General features: G+C 42.8%; 1 protein-coding gene across 1 annotated transcript; it reads right to left on the reverse strand.

Moving 5' to 3' along the window:
• Nucleotides 1–87: 87 nt before the first annotated feature.
• Nucleotides 88–22,696, reverse strand: Scg3 (secretogranin III). Its single transcript, XM_069995407.1, has 12 exons — nt 22,293–22,696; nt 21,521–21,573; nt 20,977–21,022; nt 20,658–20,873; nt 16,876–17,018; nt 15,481–15,630; nt 13,382–13,562; nt 10,037–10,153; nt 8,346–8,429; nt 7,471–7,608; nt 3,520–3,600; nt 88–431 (listed from the first exon to the last, which is right to left on the reverse strand). The coding sequence occupies exons 1-12, from the start codon at nt 22,381–22,383 to the stop codon at nt 313–315; spliced, it is 1,419 nt and encodes a 472-aa protein (XP_069851508.1). The 5' UTR covers nt 22,384–22,696; the 3' UTR covers nt 88–312.
• Nucleotides 22,697–23,349: the final 653 nt, after the last annotated feature.

Below are 23,349 nucleotides of genomic sequence, written 5' to 3' on the forward strand. Positions count from 1 at the left end.
CACACACACACACACACACACACACACACACACACACACACACACAAGTTGAGGCTGAAATAAGAATTCTGCATACAAAACAAAATCTCAGCTTGCTACAACTTTACTTCTCAGATCATGTCTAAGGCAAGCAAGAAAGCTATGTTTTACCCACTTCTAAAAGGTTAGCTACTATAAGTACACGTTCTAATAATCCTTGCATCCAAAAACAAAACAAAAACAAAAAACCCTTGAATCATATAATTAGAAATGCTTGAAGCTACATGATGTTTTCTGGAACAGTCCAGAGACTGCTGGGTCTTTGTTCCCCCTTTACAGGCTGCTGTAAATCCGCTTGATAGCATTGGCCTCTTCACGATCAAGGATGCCTTTCTCCACGTAAGCATCTGCTTGTTGGTTGATGAAGTCCCTCATTTTCGAAAGATCATAATCTGGAAGAGTATTATTAGACTATCATGAGCCAAGATCTGGAAAGAACAATCTCATTAGAGTGATGAGCATTAAAAAGCATTTTTGTCATAACAGGATTATGGGAGATAATGAGATTTGAACTCAGGATCTCATGTTTGTGAGACAGACACACATCACTTGAGCCATATTCCTAGCATTTTTTTTCTTTTTGCTGCTGATTATTATTATTATTGTTTTTGTTATTATATTGTGTGTGTTTGCCAGTCTTCGGGCTTGAACTCAGGGCCTAGGCACTGTCCCTTACCTTTTTCACTCAAGGCTGGTGCTCTACTACTTGAGCTATAGCTCCACTTCTGGCTTTTTACTGGTTAATTGAAGGTAATAACAGTATTAAGGAAGGTATTAAGATTTGAATTCAAGGCCTCAACACTTGGTAGGCAGATAATCTACCACTTTTTTGCTTTTAATTATATTTTTTATGTATTTATTAGGGCTTGAACTCAGGGCCTGTGCATTCTCCCTGTGCTCTTTTGTTCTAGGCTAGCACTCTACCACTTTGAGTCATAGCTCCACTTCCAGTTTTCTGGTGGTTACCTAGAGATAAAAGTCTTACAGCCTTTCCTGCCCAGGCTGGCTTTGAACTGCAAACTTCAGATCTCAGCCTCCTGAGAAGCTAGACTTATAGGCATGAGCTACCAGCACCTGGTTAACATTTTGTTATTGTAAAGGTGATGTATAGGGCTGGGAAGGTGGCTCAGTGGTAGAGCGCTTGCCTTGCATGCATGAGGCCCTGGGTTCGATTCCCCAGTACAACATAAGCAGAAAAAAAAAAAGCCGGAAGTACGGGGCTGGGAAGGTGGCTCAGTGGTAGAGCGCTTGCCTTGCATGCCTGAGACCCTGGGTTCGATTCCTCAGCACCACATAAGCAGAAAAAGCTGGAAGTGGTGCTGTGGCTCAAGTGGTAGATTGACAAAACAAACAAACAAAAAAGCCGGAAGTGGCACTGTGACTCAAGTGGTAGAGCCTTAGCCTTGAGCTGAAAAGCTGAGGGACAGCGCCCTGGACCCCCCCCCCCAACACACACAAAAAGGTGATGTATAGAGAGGTTACAGTTACATAAGTCAATTAAAGGATACATTCCTTTTTGAACAATGTCATCCTTTGCTGGTTCTGTCAGTTTTTTTCTTTTTCATGCCTGACCTGAAGCTTGAACTCAAGGTCTGGGTGCTGTCTCTGAGCTTTTTCACTCAAAGCTGGCACTGGAGAGGAAAGTACTCTCTAATTAATTCCCGTTCTGAACCCAGAATTGGAACACCATCTGGGTATTCCTGTGAACATTTGATAGGCTTTAGTTTTGCATGGAAAGCATGGCTGAGGCTGAATAAATGCCCATTTTTTTCCTTAGCTTCTCCCTCTCGGTCACAAAGCAGAGCATGAATTAGCTGAGCATCTGTTTTGTGCATAGCTCACAAGATGATTTCTGACTCAGAGGACATGAAAGGGCATTTCTTTTTTTTTTTTTTTTTTTTTGTCGGTCATGGGGCTTGAACTCTGGGCCTGGGCGTTGTCCCTTAGCTCTTCAGCTCAAGGCGAGCGCTCTACCACTTGAGCTACAGCGCCACTTCCGGTTTTCTGGTGGTTTTATTGGAGATAGGAGTCTCACGGTCTCTCCTGCCCGGGCTGGCTTTGAACCGCGATCCTCAGATCTCAGCCTCCTGAGTAGCTAGGATTACAGGCGTGAGCCACCAGCGCCCGGCTATGAAAGGGCATTTCTGAGCCCTACTTCAGTAATCCTAGCTGCTCAGGAGGCTGAGATCTGAGGATCACAGTTCAAAACCACCTGAGGCCCTGTCCATGAGATTTATATCTAACTACCAAAAACAACATCAAACAAACCCAGAAGCGGAGCTGGGGTTCAAGTGGCAGAGTGCTAGCCTTGAGCACAAAAGCTAAAGGACAAAGCCCTGAGTTCAAGCCCCAGGACCATTAAAAAAAAAAAGAAAAGAAAAAAGAAAAAGGATTATGCCGGGCGCTGGTGGCTCATGCCTGTAATCCTAGCTACTCAGGAGGCTGAGATCTGAGGATCGCGGTTCAAAGCCAGCCTGGGCAGGAGAGACCGTGAGACTCCTATCTCCAATAAACCACCAGAAAACCGGAAGTGGCGCTGTAGCTCAAGTGGTAGAGCACTCGCCTTGAGCTGAAGAGCTGAGGGACAGCGCCCAGGCACAGAGTTCAAGCCCCACAGCAGACAAAAAAAAAAAAATTAAAAAAAAAAAGAAAAAGGATTATGTATAATAGAACTGAAAAGTTCCCATTATACAGTGACATCATAGCTGTTGTCACCTGCTGGCAAAATGGCAAAATGGTCTAGGTGTTTATGGCACTATAGGTTAACACAAAGCTTCCAGTCATATAAAAGTAAAAGCCCAGTCAGTGCCAGTGGCTCATATCTGTAATCCTAGCTTCTCAGGAAGCTGAGATCTGAGGATGGATGGCAGTTGGAAGCCAGGCCAAGCAGAAAAGTCCCCATGAGACTCTGATCTCCAATTAACCACTCAAAAACTGGAAGTGGCGCTGTGGCTCAAGTGGTAGAGTGCTAGTTTTGAGCAAAAAATGCTCAGTTCATTCAATCCTCAGTTCAAGCCCCATGACCAACAAAAAGGAAGAAGGAAATAAAAACAAAACAGTAACATTTTGGTTTCAAGTATCCCAAGGGAAGAGGTAGCAAACCTAAGATTGCCACATGTTGGCTATTATTAAAGATGGGCCTATGTTTCATTGATCTTTTACATTGACTTGATATTTTTCATGAGAAAATATAAAAGAAACTGTCTTGAAAGGCTGAATCTGAGTAATAAGAGAAATGGATTGTTTTCCCCCCAGTGAGCTCTGAGAGGCAGCTGGTGTGTGTGTGTGTGTGTGTGTGTGTGTGTGTGTGTGTGTGTGTGTGTGTGTGTGTGTGTGTGTGTGTGTGTGTGTGTGTGTGTGTGTGTGTGTGTGTGTGTGTGTGTGTGTGTGTGTGTGTGTGTGTGTGTGTGTGTCTGAGGAAACTTCAATGCCTGCTACTCTGGGGAATAATTAGGTGAAAGGCATCCACAGTAATCATACCTTCTTTGTTGCCTTTTTTGTTGTGCTTCTTCAACCATTCGATATTTTTCCTTATGGCTTCCAAATAGGCTTCTGTTTTCCCTGCAAAAGACAAGAGAACTCTCTCATCAAATGTCCTCTCCTGTCTTCTCTGCCCTCCCCTCTCCCTCTTTCCCTTCCCCCTCTCTTTCCCTCCCTCTCCTCCCCTCCTCTATACTCCCCTCCCCTTCCCTCCCTAGTCTTTCCCTGCTGTTCTGGCCTCTCCTCTCCTTCCTCCCTTTCCCTCTCTTCCCCTTCCCTCTCCCTCCTCTCCTCCTCTCCTTCCCTCCCTCCCCTCCCCTCTCTTTCTCTCTCTCCCTCTCTCTGGCCTCCTCTCCTGTCCCCTCTCCATTCTTCCCCTCTTCTCTTCTCTTCTCTCCTCCCCTCTCTCTCTTTCCTCTCTTTTCCTCAACTCCCTCTCCTCTTTTTTTCTCTTCCCTCCTCTCCCTCCCTCCCTTCTCCTTTCTCTCCCTCTCTTCCCTTCCCTCTCCTCTCTTTCCCTTTCTCTCTTCCTTCATCTCTCCTCCTCTCTCCTCCTTTCTCTCCTTCCCTCCCCTCCCCAACCCTCTCCTCTCACCTTCCCTCCCGTGTCTTCCCCTCTCCCCCCCTACCTTGCCTCTGCCTCTCTTCTCCTCCCCTCTTGGCCCTCCCCTTTTCTCTCCCTGTCTGTCTTCCCTCTCCTCTCCTCCTATCCCTATTCTCCCCTCCTCTCCCTTTCTTCCTCTCTCCTCTCCCCTCTCCCTCTCTTTTTCTCCTTCCCTCTCCTCTTCCTTCCCTCCCCACCCTTTCCTTCTCTCCCTCTCTCCCATCCCTCCCTCCCTTCTCCTTCCTGCCCCCAATCTTTCCTCTTCTTTCCTCTCCCTCTCTCCCTGCCTCTTACTTCCCTCTTCTCCCTTCCCCTTCCCTCCCTCCCCCTCCCCCCTCTTTCCCCTCCCCTCTTCTCCCCTTTTCCCCACAGTCTGGAAGCCGCTGCCAGCTGGACAGGCAGAGGACACTAGACACTAGCCCACTAGACACTAGCCGGGGCAGGGTGACACGGGGTGCTGCTGCACCCTGGCTGTTTCTGGCTCCACTGTCTCTTGTGGGAGCTGGAAAGTGACTCTCACTTGGGCTGTGTGCAGGAGGCCCATGGGGTCGCTTGGGAAAGCTCTGCTATTTTTCTGCAATTGATTTCAGCTTCCTTTGGAAAATATAAATGGCTCATGGCTGAGGTAATAGGGTCTAAGCCTTAGAGCACATGCTGGGGCAGACGGGGAAGAGGGCCAGGACAGAGAGGCGCCCAGCCCTGGCTGCTCTGCTTTTCAACACCCTAAGAAAAATCTCCCTTTCTGTGCATGCATTTGTCCCAGCTCAGCTGTGCTGTCTTGACCTTCTATCCCTGCCAAACCAATCAGTATGCTTAACGCTGCACACGCTAAAGATGTTACATCTTCTAAAAATGTTTATAGAGGCTTTTTTTTTTTTTTGGCCCATACTGGTATTTTAACTTGGGGCTTTGAATTCATTTGCTTGCTCATTGCTGGTGCTTCACCACTTGAGCCACACTTCTAGCCTTACTTTTTGCTGGTAATTTTGGAGATGGACTCTTTGGGGTTTTTTTGCCTTTGAACCGTGAGCCTCAGATCTCAGCCTCTGAGTAGCTAGGATGACAGGCATGAGCCACTGGGTCCTGGCAAAAGTTAAGTTTGATATAATGTTTAAAAATGATGTTGTGATTTCACGATTACAGTTTCATGTGCAGACAGCAAAGTAACCAGTATTGGCATCATACATATGGCCAGAACCACCTAGCCACTGGGTTCAAGAACGTCTTTATTATGGTCACATTTGACATGTCTAGAAGGTGAGATGAGGAACATTGGAGGAGCACTGAATTGGGAGTCAGGGGACCCTGTTCAAGTCCCAGCTCCATAGCTATCTGGCTATGAGATCTTGAGAATCACTTTACCTGTTGGGTTTTCTTTTACGGATTCGGTAGTTAAGAATTGTAACTTCTCCAAAGGCAATTCATATTTCTTCCCTCCCTGCCACTCCCCAGTAAATATACCTGTGTTGAAGCTGGGAACTGGTGGCTCATACCTGTAACTCTAGCTACTCAGGAGGCTGAATTAGGAAGATAAAGTTTCAAAGCCAGCCTAAGTACAAAAGTACATGAGACTTTTCAATTAACCAATAAAAAGCTGGAAGCGGAGGTGTAAATCAAGGGTGAAGCACCATCTTTAAACAAAAAAGGCAAGGGAGATTATGGGGTCCTGAGTTCAAGCCCTAGTCCCTGAACAAAAGAAGAGGAAGAGGAAGGTTCAATCCCAGGTGTTACCAAAACAAACCAATCCAACAATTAAAAAAAATGGCTCACTCAGGAAGACCAGAAATGCTATTTGTTTTTGGATATTTCTAGAAGAATGCTTGTTTTTATTGATCTTAAACAAGAGCATCCACATATATCATTAGTCAATGATCAGATCATTAATTGCATCAGCTGACTTCTCTGGTCTAAAAATGATAAGGGTTGATAAGCTATTTAAGCGAAAGTTAGTTGGCTATTTTAATTACATTATCTTGCCATCTATATGACAAATGACCACATTGTGGTGAGTTCAAAAGTGTTAGCATGCTGACCTCATCCTTGGGCTGATTGTATAAAAAAGATTTGCAGTGACTCACACACCACAGTGAACAAGTAAACATCCAACTGGCAACAGTTGCCGAACTTAGAGAATGGAATAAAGTCTTTCCTTTGGTCTCTAGAGAGTAATTTGCTTGAAAAAAAATATGGAGCAAGTTAATAGATAGGGCTGGAATAAATTTTGTTTTATGGGTATATTCCTAAATTTTAGAAATGGTCACTGAATCATTCAAATAATTGTACTAATTAGGAATCAATGTTTGGGGGGAGAACAAAGGAAGGTGGCATTTTTTTTCAAGACTCACAGTACTCATAATCTGACTTATTGAAGTGAAACCCTTTTGTATGAACTACTTGAAATAAAAAAAAGGCAAAAAAAAGTGGGGAACACACAAAAGATACTACTCTATTAGTAGAGTGGTAACATATAGATTAACTTAAAACTGTATGGAAAAGTTATAATGGGCTCTTTTCTTCTTGAGGTGATTGAAAATTGTGAATATTCTTAGTGCCTTTAAATTGTTTACTTAGTGATTGATTTTGCAGTGCTGGGGGGGTCAAACCCAAGACCTCTTATTAGGCAAAAGGGCTCTACACTCCTCTCTTAATTGCTTCATTGTTTTAAAAGTTTGGTATAGGAAGTGGTGCTGTAGCTCAAGTGGTAGAGCGCTCGCCTTGAGCTGAAGAGCTGAGGGACAGCGCCCAGGCCCAGAGTTCAAGCCCCACGACCGACAAAAAAAAAAAAAAAAAAAGATAAAAGTTTGGTATAGAAGAATAGGGCACTGAATTCCCAATCAAGTTTTAGATTATGAAAGATAAGTGGTTTTGGCTATAAATGTAGGGAGAAATAGTCAAACAAGATGCTATACTCACAAATTCTTTCCTTCCTTCCTTCCTTCCTTCCTTCTTTCCTTCCTTCCTTCCTTCCTTCCTATCTTTCTGGCTTTCTTTCTTTCACTGGTCCTGGGGTTTGAATTTGGGCCTGGGCACTGTCCCTGAGCTTTTTTGCTCAAGGCTGGTGCTCTATCACTTGGGCCACACGTCTACTTACTTTTATTTTGTGGTTAACTGGAGAGAAGAATCTCATGGATTTTCCTGCCCAGACTGGCTTCAAACTTCAATTCTCAGATCTCAGACATCCTAAGTAGCTAGGATTATGGGTGTTAGTCCCTGGCACCTGGTTTATGCCCAGTTGGCCTGGATTGTGATCATCCTATCTGTGGGTCACACTTTTAGGGTCACCTTTGTGTGTTCCAAGCTTTTGTTTCTTCTGTTTTATTGGCCACCCAGATCTGTCACTTCTGTACCTTTTGGTTCATCTGTCTTTCTGCCTGGGCTTGAGTTCTCATCTTTTGTGGAATCCTTCAAGGTCCCATATTCCTTCTCCATCTTTGCAGCTTCTTCCTTGGTGCTATCTGTTTCTTCGTGAGTCTTTTCTGATGGTGCTGTAATCAGATTACATGTTGTTATTATAAGGGTATTTCTTATCTGCATTCATCTTGAACTCAGGGTCTTGGGCTTGCTCTGCTTTCTTACTAATGACTGATGCTGTATCCCTTGAGCTAGACCTGGAGCATAGTTTTTTGCTGGTTAATTGGAGATAGAATCTCACAGAGTTTCTGCCAATCCGGCTTCAAACCATGGCCTTCCAGGTCTCAACCTCCTGAGTAGCCAGAATTACAGGCGCCCACCAGCTAACAATGACATTTAAGATGGATTGCTTGGTTTTGTGAGGTAGCCATTTTCTACCAGGCACCTCATAAAATCTCTGGTAAAAACGTATTATCCAGGTGCTGGTGGCTCACATCTGTAATCCTAGCTACATAGGAGGCTGAGATCTAAGAATCATGGTTTAAAGCTAGAGAGCCAGACATGGAGCTGTGGCTCAAGTGACAGACCAGCCTTGAGTACAAAAGCTCAGGAACAGCGTCCAGCCCCTGAATTCAAGCCATGGGATTGGAACCGAAAAGAAAAAGAAAAAAGAAGAAGAAACTTACGTTACTTTCAGTGCTTTGGGTTGGTTAGATTTCTGTGCTATAATTGGCTGAGAAACAGCTAAGGTTACTTCTATTTATTCCTGTGTTGAAATCTATAATCCTTCATTCATGTTTCCCGAAGCTCATATTCACCACTCAAGAGTTATTCTACTAAAAACTAGAATAAATAGTGAAGTAAATCCTACCTGGGGAAAGCTTGCTTTTATTGTCAGTAGCGTTTTTTTCTAGCTTGCTTCTGGTCTGAAGAGCAATTGTTTCATCCAAGTTTTCTGCAGGGAGGAAGAGAAGAAAATATAATTTCACTTCCTGAAAGATGATATCATACTTTTTACTAAGAATATCTAATTCTCCCCAGAAATATCACATCAGCAATTCCAAAATATTAACATTGCCGACAAGAAGCTTCAACTGAGATTTTATCCCTATGAATCACAGACTTTCAAGACAGAGAGGCATGTAAGAAAATCTTCACGTATATGTCCATTGCTCAGACTTGGAGTAGGCATCTGTGGGTTTCACCTATGTAACACCTCCTCAAGGTGGCATCATCCGGTTTTCTTCTTTGGGGAACCCTGCTTTCTCCTCTCCCTCCTTTGACTCCAGTTGCAGTTGAATAAGCCAAGCCTGAAGTTAACCCAAGTTAAAGAGTCTTCAATGGCCTTGGGTTTGGACCAAAGAGGAGCTTGATGCTGAGCTATAGTGATTGGTTTAAGGAGGAGCATGTGACTCAACCTCAGCCAATAAGATTTCATACTAAGACCATTGGAAGAAAGAGGCACTTGTCCTGTACTAATTGCTATCTGTGTAGAGATGATATTTGGGTGGTTATACCATTACTGGCACCCACAAGGGAGCAGCCTGACTGGAATGAATCAACACACAGAATCTGAGGACAGATTAATTCTTCACCTTATTGGTGGACTTCACAAGCCCAAAGCCAGGCTATCCTTTACCCTCTGAACAATCTACTCTCAGTTATACAAGGTCATAATTTGCTTTTTTCTTTTCTTTTCTTTTCTTTTTTGCATAAGCCAAACTGTGGGGTTAAGCAAAACAGGAACTTCACTTAAATTGTAGTAAAATGTAAAGAAAATCAGTCAGATCCTCAGTTAGTGTCAACTTATGAAGTCTTAAGAAAAAAAATTTTTTTTGAGGAGATGGGGCCAGTTCAGGGCTGGCTTTGGACTCCTGGGCTGAAGTATCTTTCTGTCTCTGCTTTTTGAGTAGTTGGGACAATAAACATATGTCACCCCAGCTCTACACCTGGCTATAGGAAATTAGTGTTAAAAATCATACTTATGTGGGGGCTGGGAAGATGGCTCAGTGGTAGAGCGCTTGCCTTGCATGCATGAGGCCCTGGGTTTGATTCCTCAGCACCACATAAGCAGAAAAAAAAAAAAGCCAGAAGTGGTGCTATGGCTCAAGTGGTAGCGTGCTACCTTGAGCTGAAGAGCTGAGGGACAGCGCCCAGGCCCAGAGTTCAGGCCCCACGACTGGACCCCCCCCCAAAAAAAAAAAATCATACTTATGTGTAGAGACATTTCAGTAGGATTGGCACACACACACACACACACACACACACACACACACACACACACACACAGAATCTGTGTGGACATTAGAAAATGTTAGCAAGATTACATATAATAAAGGTGAAACTTTTAAATTCAAGATGGATCCATAAAGAGTTGAAAACTTCTGGTTAATTCGACTTGAATGTATTACCAGATTACCAGCTAGGGTAATTTCTGGTTACCCAGTGATCTGGGCTGTTTTGGCCTAAATCATCAAATTAGTGGGGTCATAGTTATCAAATCACTAGTTTACTTCTCAGTGAAAACCATCTTAGGAAAAATAGAGCAAATGGGATTCTTACCAAGGTAGGAAACACCTTCTTCTGGTGATACTGTGCCATACTTTACCATCATCTTCACAAAATCAATCAGTGTTTTCATGATGGTGATCAGTGTTTCTTTTTCTTTTGCCTCTTTTTCTGTATTAAAAAATGAAATAATTTAAAGAAAACTAGTGCCAAAGAGTCTCGTTTCTTCCTTTCTTCTTTCCCTTCCTCCTTCCCTTCCTTTTTTCCCTCCCTCCCTCTTTTCCTCCCTCCCTTCCTCCATTCTTCCTTTTTTCCCCCCCCTTCTTTTTTGCTTTTGTTTTTGTGCTGGTCCTGGGGCTTGAACTCAGGGCCTGGTGCTTTCCCTAAGCTTTTTTGTTCAAGGGTAGCACTCTACCACTTGAATCATAGCTCCACTTTTAGCTCCTTTTTTTTTTTTTTGGTAATTTATTGGAGATAGGAGTTTCCTGGACTTTTCCTGCCTGTGCTGGCTTTGAACCATGATCCTTAGATCTCAGCCTTCTGAATAAGTAGAATTACAAGTGCCAGCCATGGACATGCAGCTCTATTTCTTTATTTTATTTTTATTTTATTTTATTTTTGTCAGTCATGGGGCTTGAACTCTGGGCTTGGGCGCTGTCCCTGCACTCTTCAGCTCAAGGCAAGTGCCCTACCTCTTGAGCCACAGCGCCACTTCTGGTTTTCTAGTGGTTTATTGAAGATAAGAGTCTCATGGACTTTCCTGCCCAGGCTGGCTTTGAACCATGATCCTCAGATCTCAGCTTTCTGAGTAGCTAGGATTATAGGCATGAGTTATCAGCGCCCGGCTTATTTTGTTTTTTTCATGAACATATGTGACCAGTACAAGGGAGTTTCGTTGTGGTGGTTTCATTGATACGTATAGTAGATTTTGAACAAGTTCATTCCCTTGATTATTTTCACTTATTCTACCTTCTTGCCAATTCCTTTTCCAAATTAGCATTTGTGCATTTCATTATGAAATCTTCAGCTAGATAAATAGAAGCTAGATAAATATATTGATATATAATAGAAGATAAATAGACATAAGATAGATAGATAGGCCTTGTGCTGCTGGTTCAAACCTGTAATCCACCCCAGGCCACCAGTGACTCTCCCTTGGGACCCTTCCTGTCTAGTGAGAGTTCTATTTCTCTTCAGTAAATCCTTGTCATTTTACTTCTCTCTCTGGGTTCATGGGCTCCTTCTTTGAGACCACTGAGACAAAGGACCTGATCTAAGTTGAGCATCTCACCTTCCTTCTTCCTCTCCCTGCATTTATGTATTTATATATTTACTTATTGACAGTTGTGCACCTTGAACATAGGGTCTAGGTGCTGTTGCTGAGCCTTTTCTAGTCAAGGCAAGAGCTCTACCACTTTGAGCCACAGCTCTATTTCCTGTTTTCTGATCGTTAATTGGAGATAAGAATCTCAAGGATTTTCCTGCTCAGGCTGGCTTCAAACCCTGTTCCTCAGATCTCAGGCTGAGTAGCTGGGATTATAGGTGTGAGCCATCAGGCCCAGCTCTTTCCCTGCCTTTAATTTCTCATTTAGTTCAGACTTTGGGTGAAAAGAACAGGTATTAACAAAGACCTCAGTAGATGTCATTAAAATTCTGGAAAAACAAAGGCAATGAGGAATCAAGTGAAGAAAACAATAAGTTCAAAACAAAGACTATACTATCTAATAAGGTGGGTTGTTTTGTTTTGTTTTGTTTTGAATCGTGGGGCTTGAACACTGGGCCTGGGTGCTGTCCCTGAGCTCTTCAGTTCAAAGGGAGCACTCTACCACTTGAGACACAGTGCAACCTCAGGTTTTCTGGTGGTTAATTGGAAATAGTCTCACAGACTTTCCTGCCTAAGCTGGCTTTGAACTGTGATCCTCAGATCTCAGCCTCCTGAGTAGCTAGGATTACAGGCGTGAGCCACTGGCGCCCATGCCCAATAATGTTTTAAATATTCTCTCTCCCCCTACCCACCCACAGGCTGGGATGAAGGCAATGTGGGAAAAGAGATCCTGAGAAATAACTGAGAAATGACTCCAGCCACCATTTTCTTGGTTGAAGGTCACAGCCAGGAACTTGATATCATGCTGATGCTCTTCTCTGATGAGAAGTGACTCATGGCAGCAATGGTTCTGAGCTGGGCATCTGCCATCCACTGGGGCAAGGTGACTCAGAACAGACCCTCTAGATCTACAAGCTCTGCAGATACCAGCAGAAGGTTGGAGCCACCTGGTCACGGTCTGGGATTGAAGGACAACAGGACATTGTACAGAAATGAAAGCTGACTCTCAGGTCGCTTCTTGAAGGCCATAGAATATAATTACAGAAAACTGGGGCTGGGAATGTGGCTTAGTGGTAGAGTGCTTGCCTAGCATGCATGAAGCCCTGGGTTCGATTTGTCAGTACTACATACACAGAAAAAGCCGGAAGTGGCTCTGTGGTTCAAGTGGTAGAGTGCTAGCCTTGAGCACAGAGAGACTCAAGGACATTGCCCAGGCCCTGAGTTCAAGCTCCAGGACCAGAAAAAAAAAGAATATAATTACAGAAAACTGTATATGAGGTTGGATCTAGAGCTGTGTCTTTGAACAGGGAGAGAAAGCGCTATCTAAGACAATGCAGGGCATATATCCTAACAATAACAATAAAAGAGTGGGTGTTATTAGCCCCTTTGCAGATTAACTAAAAGTAAACATGAACTGAAATCCTCCAGCTAATGCAGTGTATCTGCAAGAGAGGAGATCAGGACATTTTAAGGTGTTGGTTTTTGTTTTTGTTATTTTTGTGGGGGGGTGGGTACTGGGGCTTGAACTGGCCCTGAGCACTGTCCCTGAGCTCTTTTTTGCTCAAGGCTAGTGCTTTACCACATGACCACAGTTCCACTTCTAGCTTTTTTTTTTTTTTGCGATTAATTGGGAGATGAGCATTTCATGGATTTTCCTGACTGGGCTGGCTTCAAACCAAGATCCTCAGATCTCAGCCTCTTGAGTAGCTAGGATAACAGGTGTGAGCCACTGGCTACCTGGCAAAGTCTTGGTTTAAAACAAAGCAAAACCAAATAATTTCCCAGAGTGGTTTGGACTTCCTGGCTTCTCTTCATCGAGGGTCTATTTTGACTCATTTAGAAAGCTGAAACTGGCCATGTCTGTGCTGAGTGCCTTGAGGGCTTGAGCCACCAGGGCCGAGGTAATCCAGGTTTTTTGAAAAGAAAAATGATGCGATTTTCCTCCCACAAGTTCTTCATATATGTCACTCAGGAGTATATTTGGAAACTGAAAACAGGAAGATGAAAACCCACACAATTTCCTAGAGGCACGATTTTCTAGTCCACATGGTAAGGGGAAAAATCCCAGAGGTTACCTGAGTCGATGCTTTTCAGAAGAGCATAGAAGTTTGGGAAATACTGGAGTTCCTCAAAGCTGTCCTCACTGTAGGTTTTAGTTCTCCTTTCCAGGCCATTCGTTAAGGTCAAGGCATTTGATACCGTTTCATCATCATCTCCATTACTGAAGCCATCTTGAATCGCTGCCATTGGAGGAGTCTCCAACCATGAAAGAAATCAATAATAATAATAATAATACAAAAGTAAGCATGTGGAGCTGGGTGCTAGTGGCTCATTCTTGTTTTGTTTGTTTGTTTGTTTGTGGGGCTTGAACTCTGGACTTGGGCGCTTTCCCTGTCTTCCCCCCTCCCCCCCCCTTCAGCTCAAGGCAGTGGTCTACCACTTCACAGCACCACTTCCGGTTTTCTAGTGGTTTACTGGAGATAAGAGTCTCACAGAGTTTCCTGCCCAAGCTGGCTTTGAACCGTGATTCTCAGACCTCAGCTTCCTGAATAGCTAGGATTAAAAGCATGAGCCACTGGCGCCCGGCTTGGTGGCTCATTCTTATAATCCTAGCTACTCAGGAGGCTGAGATCTGAGGATCAAGATTGAAAGCCAGCCCAGGATGGAAAGTCTGGGAGACTCTGATCTCTAATGATCCACCAAAAAGCTGGAAGTGGAGGTGTGGTCAAATGGTAACTCTACCACTCTAGCCTTGAGCAAAAAAGCTTAGAGACAGTACCCAGATCCTGAGTTCAAGCCCCAGTACCAGCGCTCAAAATTTAAAAAATTAAAAAAAATCATAAGCATTTGGTTAGAATTAATGTTTCACTTGTATACTTGAAAGACAAGAAATCCTCCTCCTTTGCATGTGTTGGAAGGATTTTTCCTGAGCTTGTGTGTACCTAGCCCTAATAACTAAGGTCACTGGGACTCAGTGAAAGGTGCTCTATATTTGTGAGACCCCTCCTAAAGTCCATGACATGATCCTCAACTCTCAGCCTTCTAAGTAGCTAGGATTACGGGCGTGAGACAACGGCACCTAGTGCCATCAGGAATATTAAAGAGAACTCAAGACAAGGGGCAGGGGGGAGCATTTCAGAGCTTGGTTGATACTAAGGGGGAAAAATGAAGAAGTGAGGAGTCCATCTAAGAGAAGAAAGGATGAATGACAAGGGTAAATGGGAGATGACAGACAGGCTTCTGGACCAATGCAGAGGGTAGGGGCAGGTGGAAGAGCACTAACTGAATTGAAAGGCAGATCAAGGCAGAGAACACAGCAGCCATGGCAGTCACTCCTGCAGAGGATCTACATGGTTTTTTGTTTTTTGGGGTTTTTTTTGGCAAGAGTGTGTGTGTATGCACGTGTATGAATGTGTGTGTGTGTGTGTGTGTGTGTGTGTGTGTGTGTTGGGGCAGATGATGAGATCTCTAGCAATCAAACAGAATACCAGAAAAACTAGGTGATGTTGGGTGATGTTGGGTCTAGCATACTGATACTATTGATACTATGAAAATAATTGTTATTATGTGATGTTGTTATTTCCAATATTATTATTATTATTTTGCCAATCCTAGGGCTTGAACTCAGGGCCTGGGCACTATCCTTGAGCTTCTTTTGCTCAAAGCTAGGACTCTACCACAGTGCCACTGCTGGCTTTTTCTGCTTATGTGGTACTGAGGAATTGAACCTAGGGCTTCATGCATGCTAGGCAAGCACTCTACCACTAAGCCACCTTCCCAGTCCCTTATGTGTTATTTTTATAGTGTGGAATAAGATTTTTAAAAAAACCTTTACTATATGAGTATGTCATCTCTAAATTATTTTTAATCTCTTATTTTTCGAAGCAGAGATCATTTATATCTTTGATCTTAATAGTATCTTATGAATATACATTTTAAGTGGGCTAAAAGTGCTGCTTATTCCAAATTTCCTTTTCTCATTCTCTCTCTTTCTTACTTTCTTCCCTTTCATTTTTTGTGGTACTGGGGTTCAAACTCAGGGTCTTGTGATTACTAGCCAAGAGTTCTACATTTAAGCCACAGTGCCAGGCCTCAAAATTTCCTTAAGTAAGATAGTAATTATGTACACACCCAAACAGATTCATAGACTCACATACCACACACATGTACATACCACTTTCTCTGGTATTTTTCCAGCCTGGTTCTCAGTCCTGCTTGTGGATTTATTGAGCTCCTCCTCATAATTTGTGGCTTCCTTTGAAATTAACTGTTGTAATGCTTCTGCAACTTCATCTTCCAGGGTGTGGGCCTGGCTTTCAGTGATCTGTTGGAAAGAAGCAAAGCCTAAGTAGTCAGTATGTTCATTCTTGTGATTTAAAAAATCTATACCAAGCAGGGCTCCGGTGGCTCACGACTGTAATCCTAGCTACTCAGGAGACTGAGATCTGAGGACCACGGTTCAAAGCCAGCCCGGGCAGGAAACTCTGTGAGACTCTTATCTCCAATTAACCACGCAGAAAACCAGAAGTGGTGCTGTAGTTCAGCATTTTTTTTTTCTTGTCCAAGTACTGGAGCTTGAACTCAAAGCCTAGATGCTGTCCCTTAGCCTTTTTTACTCAAGGCTGGCACTGTACCACTTGAGCCACAGCTCTATTTCTGGCTTTTTGTTGGTTAATTAGAGAGAAGAGACTCAGGGACTTTCCTGCTGGGGCTGGCTTTACAGTATGATTCTCAGATCTCAGCCTCTTGAGTTGCTAGGATTATTAGGTGAGCCACTGGTGCATAGCTCCTGAACACATATTTTTACGAAGACTCTGGAGTGCTCTTTCTGGATGATCCTTCCTGCTACGACTACTACATACTGGTAGCTAAGTCTACTACATACTGGTATTAAAGTAATTGCTCAGTACCCTGAGAAGAAGTGACTTTGGGTCAGCCATGGCAAGATGTCAGTTCCACCATGTTGAGACCCATAGGCATGTTTTAGAAATACCCTGTAGAGTTGCTCCCCTTTATCTGCAGGCCATAGTGGGTAGCTGAGAAGTTAGCACCTTACTAAAACCTCCAGGGCTGTGTCATAGCTGAGGAGCTAACATAAGCTTGGAAAATGAGATGGCTCGGGTTTCTCAAACACATGATGTCTGCCCTTGCTCAGATGATTTCTCTTTCCTCCTCCATCCTCCTTAGCTCTTATGATTATGTTCTCCCATCTCTTCTAAGATCATTCCAACATGTCTTCTTCTGAGGCCCCTTTCCTAACCTCCAAATGGAGACAAACCATTCTCCAGCAATCAATTCTGCTTTTATGACACATAAGTATGGCTTGTAGTGTGTGTGTGTGTGTGTGTGTGTGTGTGTGTGTGTGTGTGTGTGTGTGTGTGTGTGTGTGTGTGTGTGAAGTTATCTGGTTCTTCTGATAGACTCTATAAACTCCCCAAGGGAACCCTAGGGTGCTCAAAACAAAAAACAGATGATGAATTGTAAACACTTAGCTACTTGAATCACATGACTTGGTTTCTTGCTCCAAATGGAGCAAAGAATTTGGTTTCCTCTTATGCATCCAATTTACCAGGCCAAGGTTCAGAAGCTTGGAAACAATCTTGTCAAATACTCCTCTGTCATTCTCCTCGTAAATCCTGCTGGCAATTTTATGGACAATGTCTTCAGCCGTCAGAGGAGTCCCATCCAGTTGATGAAGACCATCAGGATCATCTACACACAATAACCATGATTTCATAGCACAGTGATCATAGACTCATTACATAGGTCATATTCTAGTTACCATCTATACTTTGCTTTTCTATATTCAGACATGTTTGAGGTATGTTACAGTGGTGTTTGGTTTTATAGAAACTCTTGGTTGCCAGGGGGTTGGTGGCTCACACCTATAATCCTAGCTACTCAGGAGACTGAGATCTGAGGATCACAGTTCAAAGCCAGCCCGGGCAGAAAAGTCCGTGAGGCTCTGATCTCCAATAAACCACTAAAAACTAGAATGATCTCCAATAAACCACTAAAAAACTGGAAGTGGCACTGTGGCTCAAGAGGTAGAGTGCTCGCCTTGAGCTGAAGAGCGCAGGGACAGCGCCTAGGCCCAGAGTTCAAGCCCTATGACCGGCAAAAAGAAAAGAAAAGAAAAGAAACTCTTGGTTTAAAATAAAATTAAGAGCCAGGAAATGGTGGCTCATACCTCCTAGCTAGTCAGGAGGCTGAGATTTGAGGATCACAGTTCAAAGCTGACCCAGGCAGGAAAGCCCATGAGACTCTTTTATCTCCAAGGCCAGAAAAACCCTCTCTCAAAAAAAAAATCAATTTATTTGTCACTAGTAATACAAACAATGCTATACTTTTTTCATAGTATGTTGTGTGCATATAGGATGTCATATTATTCAAAGCATTTTTCTATGCATTGCATATTTTGATGATGTATGTCTACATTAATTACAGATTGGTACTATCCCCATATGTTCTTCCTTTGCAGGAAAATGTTTGGGCTAGGGGTGGAGGAGCCTACCACATACCTGGAATCATCATGTGTGAACTAAGAGTTTGATGACTTAACTGGAATAAGTACTTTTTAAATTTATTTTATTTTTAGTTGGCCATGGGGCTTAAAGTCAGGGCCCAGGCACTGTCCCTGAGCTTTTTTTCCCTCAAGGCTAATACTCTACCACTTTGAGCCACAGCACCACGTTTGACTTTTTCTGTAATTAACTGGAGATAAGAGTCTCCTGGACTTTTTTGCTAAGGTTGGTTTTGAACTGCGATCCTCAGATCTCAGCCTCCTGACTAGCTAGGATTACAGGTGTGAGCCACCAGCACCCACCCAGTATTTAATTCTAACAGAACCTATGTCAGGATGGCTTTATGTAAGGCATTATAGTATGATAATTCATTCTTCAAAGAACTTTAAACTTGTGAGTGTGGAATAACATTTTTTAAATATATTAATTGAATGCCAGGCACCAGTGGCTCATATTTGTAATCTTAGATACTCAGGAGACTGAGATCTGAGGGTCTCAGTTTGAAGCCAGCCCAGGGGGACAATTCTGAGAGCCTCTTATCCCCAATTAGCCACTGAAAATCAGGAAGTAGAGCTGTGGCTCAAGTATAGAGTGTCAGCTTTGAGAGGAAAAAGTTAAAAGAGAGCTCCCAGGTGCTGAGTTCAAGCCCCATGACTGGCACACACAAACACACACACACACACACACACACACACACACACACACACACACACACACACACACAAACAAACTCCTTCAGGTAAATTAAAGGACTAACTTTTTTTGGGGGGGGGGTCATGGGGCTTGAAGTCTGAGCCTGGGCGCTCTCCCTGTGCTCTTTAGCTCAAGGCGAGCGCTCTACTGCTTGAGCCACAGCGCCACTTCTGGTTTTCTAGTGATTTATTGGAGATAAGAGTCTCACGGAGTTTCCTGCCTGGGCTGGCTTTGAACTGTGATCCTCAAATCTCAGTCTCCTGAGTAGCTAGGGATTACAAGTGTGAGCCACCTGCACCGGGCAAGACTAACTCTTGATAGTTCTAAACCTACTTGAGGTGATAATAAAGTGTTGGGCAATTAAAAACCTTAGTTGCTCCAGATAGTGCTAAAATCACACGCAAATTTGTATCTTTGTTTTTAAAAATGTGTGGTATTGGGGCTGGGAAGGTGGCTCAGTGGTAGAGCGCTTGCCTTGCATGCATGAGGCCCTGGATTCTATTCCTCAGCACCACATAAGCAAAAAGAAAAAAGCCAGAAGTGGCGCTGTGGCTGAAGTGGTAGAGCGCTAGCCTTGAGCTAAAGAGCTGAGGGACAGCGCCCAGGCCCAGAGTTCAGGCCCTACGACCGGACCCCTCCCCCCCCCCAAAAAAATGTGTGTTAGTGATCAATCCAATTGAACAAACAATAGATTCTGTGTGTGTGTGTGCGTGTGTGTGTGTGTGTATGTGTGTGTGTGTGTGTGTGTGTGTGTGTGTGTGTGTGTGTGTGTGTGTGTAATGGCACTGGGGCTGGAACCCAAGGCCCTTATACATGCTAGTCAACTGCTCTATCACTAAGCTACATCTTCAGTTCCTAAACTGTTTGATATTATTACTTAAAGTTTTTTTGTTGGTCATGGGGCATAAACTCAAGGCCCAGGCATTGTCCCTGAGCTCTTTTACTCAAGGCTAGTGCTCTACCACTTTTGTGCCAGAGTACTACTTCTGGTTTTCTGGTAGTTAATTGGAGATAAGAGTCTCAGAGGGACTTTTCTGCTGGGCTCGCTTCCAACCACACTCATCAAATCTCAGCCTCCTGAGTAGCTAGGATTACAAGTGTGAGCCACTGGTGTCTGGTTCCTGTTTGACCTATATATATATATATATATATATATATATATATATATATATAATACATATATAATATATATGTATAATTTTTGCCAGTCCTGGGGCTTGAACTCAGGGTCTGAGTACTGTCTCTAATGCTTCTTTTTGCTCAAGGTTAGCACTTTACCACTTGAGCCACAGCACCACATCCAGCTTTCTCTGTTTATGTGGTGCTGAGGAATCCAACCTAGGTCTTTGTGCATGCTAGGCAAGCACTACTGCTAAGCCACATTCCCAGCCCTGACATATATTTTTTTACTTTAATTAAATCACATGGTCTGTTCAAAGCGATTAAATTTGTTTTAATTCAGTTATCCCACTGTCTGTCTCTTTCTAGTCCAAATCTTAGGTTAAAAAGCAGAATTCAAGCTTTAAATTTCGTTTTCCTGCGTAGCATAGATTAATATGCGACAAAATCTAAGCCACCATCTCCACTCCAAACTTGTACATTTCTGAACTCTCCTCTAGCTGTGACGTTCAATGAAAATCCAATTTAATTGGCAGCTATTTTCCAGCAGAGATAATTAGTGTAATTCTCTTGTTGCCATGGAACAAAATCAGGCATAGAAGAAAGCCTGCGCTCTGTCCTAAGCACTGGTCTGCAGAATGGAAAACACTCTCTTCCTCAATGCTTGGCTACAGCAATTCACTTGTTCCTTCATGTTCTTTCATTTGTTTATTCATTTAATTCATAAAGTCATTCATTGAATTCATGAGCGTTCACTGGAACTGTAGTTTCTCTGTTCTTGTTTAATTCTCAGTTTAGTTTTGGAGAAAGACATCCAGCGTACGTTTATGCATATAAACAACAGTGATCCTCAGCTCTCACCTGTCTCTTGAGTAGCTAGGATTACTAGTATGAGTCACTTTGGCCAAGTTTGAGATGTCTACTTTTTAAAGAGAAGTCTTTAAAAAAATTAACCTGAATGAGAAACTTCAAATTAGAGAAAATAAATAGCAAAAAAAGTTCTTTTTTTAATTACCTTGAAATTTCGGCTCCAATCCACTCTTGGTGGAATCATAGTCATCAACCAGTTTTCGATTCTTGGTTGAATCAACATCTTCCACAGTCAGTTTATTACCCAGTGGAGAGCTTCTTATGGATTGTCTGTCTTTCTCAGGTTTTTCTTTTTCTGTTATTGCCTTTAGCAGATTCAAGTTATCAGCAAAAGAATAATTGCTTTCACCTACTTTGTTTTCTGTTAAAAAAAAAAAAAAAGCCCCAAACCCAACACAACCATTTTAGTTAATGTACTCACAGTTTACATTACATATTTTAGTATCAGTCAGATTCTTTTTTACCTGGAGAGGATGTTTTTTTAATCTTATCTGCTTCAGCTTCAGCAATCTGTAAAAAGAACATGGATCCCAGCTTTAAATCATTGCTTCATGACTTACCAAGTATTAGAGCCAAATGGTTTAATCCCCATCGGATATAGTTCTCCTGTTTGTACAATGTATTTAATAATGCTTATCCAAAGGCACTGTTATAAGGATTAAATGAGATTTAAAGAGGGCTGATGTGTTATAACATAATTCCTTTCTGCTATCATATTGGTAACAAACAAACCTTTGGCAAACTAAGTAATCAGGATAGATATGATGTTGAACTTACTGAGTTATTTATATAGTCAACACTACATATTATGCAAAACTCAATGTGCAGATTGTTAGGCGTAGAAATGACCAACACTTATTTTCCCATTCTCATTTTTATTCATTTGTTATTAATTCCCCTGAAGTTTGTAAATTTGAAATGGCTAATATGTCACAATACAATTATATTAATGAAAGAATTACAATTACATTAATGAAATGGGTAATTAACATTTTAATTCAGACTTACCTGTTCATTCAAAGGCCTTTCTGCACTCAGTTCTCTATTATGTAGAGATTGGTCTAGGATCAATAAATGCAAATATAAATATAATTATTCACTGGAAAAAATATATATTTAAATGTTCCAAAACAAATTAAAATAAATATTAGGAGAAATAATTCTGAATGCCTATGAAACAAACTAGATATAAAAGATTGTTAATAGTATACAGTGGACATGGAGATCAGCTTTGCCTTATGTTTCTCTTGGTGTGCTTCAGGAGTTAACAAAATCACCTTTTTTGTTTTCTAGCCAGAAATTAAACATAGCATCTTCACGCTTGATTTATCAGCTTTCCTCCACTAGGAATAACATAACTTGGGTTAGCGTTATTGGCACACTACAAGCTCTGTCATCAGATGCTGTATTATAAATAGAATATCTGAGGAAGGTTGTAAAACCCTTTGGAAAGAAAGAAATCCCAGGCCACTTTAAGAGGAAGAGGCACCTCGGTCTCCCTTCCAAAATAAGATCTTAGAAGAAAAACAACAAAAAGAGCCCATGTTACTCTGTCATTAAAAAAGCCAAGGGGAGAAAAAAAAAAAAAATCCCTGTCTCTGAATTCAAGCTGACTTTTGGTCACTACACAAAGATAGGATCTAAGCAGAGAACAAGGCAGGGTGATTTACAGCTCACAGCTCATGCGGAACATTTCCCTTTTCCTGGCAAAATAAATAAATAAATTAAATTAAATTAAATTTCAAAAAGGAGAGGGGAAGAAGAAAAGTTTCCACCTTACCTTGATTGCCTCCAGGTTTCGGGAAAGCTTGAATTGGGCTACCGTGGAATATCAACACTAAAATGCAAGTGCCAGTCCACAGGAACCCCATTCTTTCACACTGGGCTTCAGCAAAGAGCCTGGCGCCAAGGCTCTGGGGAGCAGTAGCTTTTGTGATGAATGAAAAGGGGACCGTGGGGTAGGGGAAAAAACAGCAACAACAAACCAACCAACCACAACCCAACCAACAAAACAAAACAAGAAGGGCCAAGAGGAATGGGTTGGAGGGAGGGAGAATGAATTGCAAAGATCTGGGGCGGCCTGTAGGCTCTGCCCTGCAGGTTTAAGGAGATGCCAGGGCTGGCGGATCTGCCAGGTGCAGGCGAGCGCTGTCCACCCCGCGGGTGCTGAAGTTCCTGTGACGCGGGCCGGGGCCGGGCCGTAGCTTTATTCTTGCTCCCTCCTGAAAAGGAAGTGAGCAGAGAGGCCGCATGCGCTCTGCAAGCCAGAGGCGGGAAGGGATGGCGTCAGCGACTCCAGTGCCATTTTCCATCCCCTGGGAAGGGACAGGACCGGGGGAGGGGCGATCTTGTCTTCCCTGCTTCGGTCATAGGTGCGCTGTAAGCCTTCCTTATCCCAATCTCTCCAGGAACTCTTATTTCAAGGACTAAATGGCTTCTCTGTCCAAGCACCTGTCAAGGAGTTAGATAATTTTGTGCAAAGAGGGTATTTTTGTTTTGTTTTGTGTTTATGCATTAGGATGTTTCTTCTGCCATCTCTGCTCCAAACTCTCTTCTCTACCGAATCTACTCCAAAGGTAGATACAGTTCTATGATCCTGACTTCCATCGTGTGTGTTGATATATCAGCCATCCCTTGATGCTCTTTATTTAATTTTTTTATTGTTTTTGATATGTTGATCGGTCGTGGGGCCTCAACTCTGAGCCTGGGCGCTGTCCTGGAGCTCAAGGCTAGCACTCTACCACTTGAGCCACAGAGCCACTTCCGGCTTTTTCTGCTTATGTGGTGCTGAGGAATCAACCCAGGGCCTCATGCATGCAAGGCAAGCACTCTACCAC

Source organism: Dipodomys merriami, unplaced genomic scaffold (assembly GCF_024711535.1).
Source record: "Dipodomys merriami isolate MVZ:Mamm:240054 unplaced genomic scaffold, mDipMer1.0.p SCAF_48, whole genome shotgun sequence".
Lineage (NCBI taxonomy): Eukaryota > Metazoa > Chordata > Mammalia > Rodentia > Heteromyidae > Dipodomys > Dipodomys merriami.

Bases quoted from the DNA above. Each gene is read 5' to 3' on its own strand.
- Scg3 (XM_069995407.1), bottom strand. From the start codon at position 22,383: ATGGGGTTCCTGTGGACTGGCACTTGCATTTTAGTGTTGATATTCCAC. The intron at 21,574-22,292 runs GTAAGGTGGAAA...TATTGATCCTAG, and splicing joins GAAACCTGGAGGCAATCAAG to ACCAATCTCTACATAATAGA. The intron at 10,154-13,381 runs GTAACCTCTGGG...TTTTTAATACAG, and splicing joins TCTGAAAAGCATCGACTCAG to AAAAAGAGGCAAAAGAAAAA.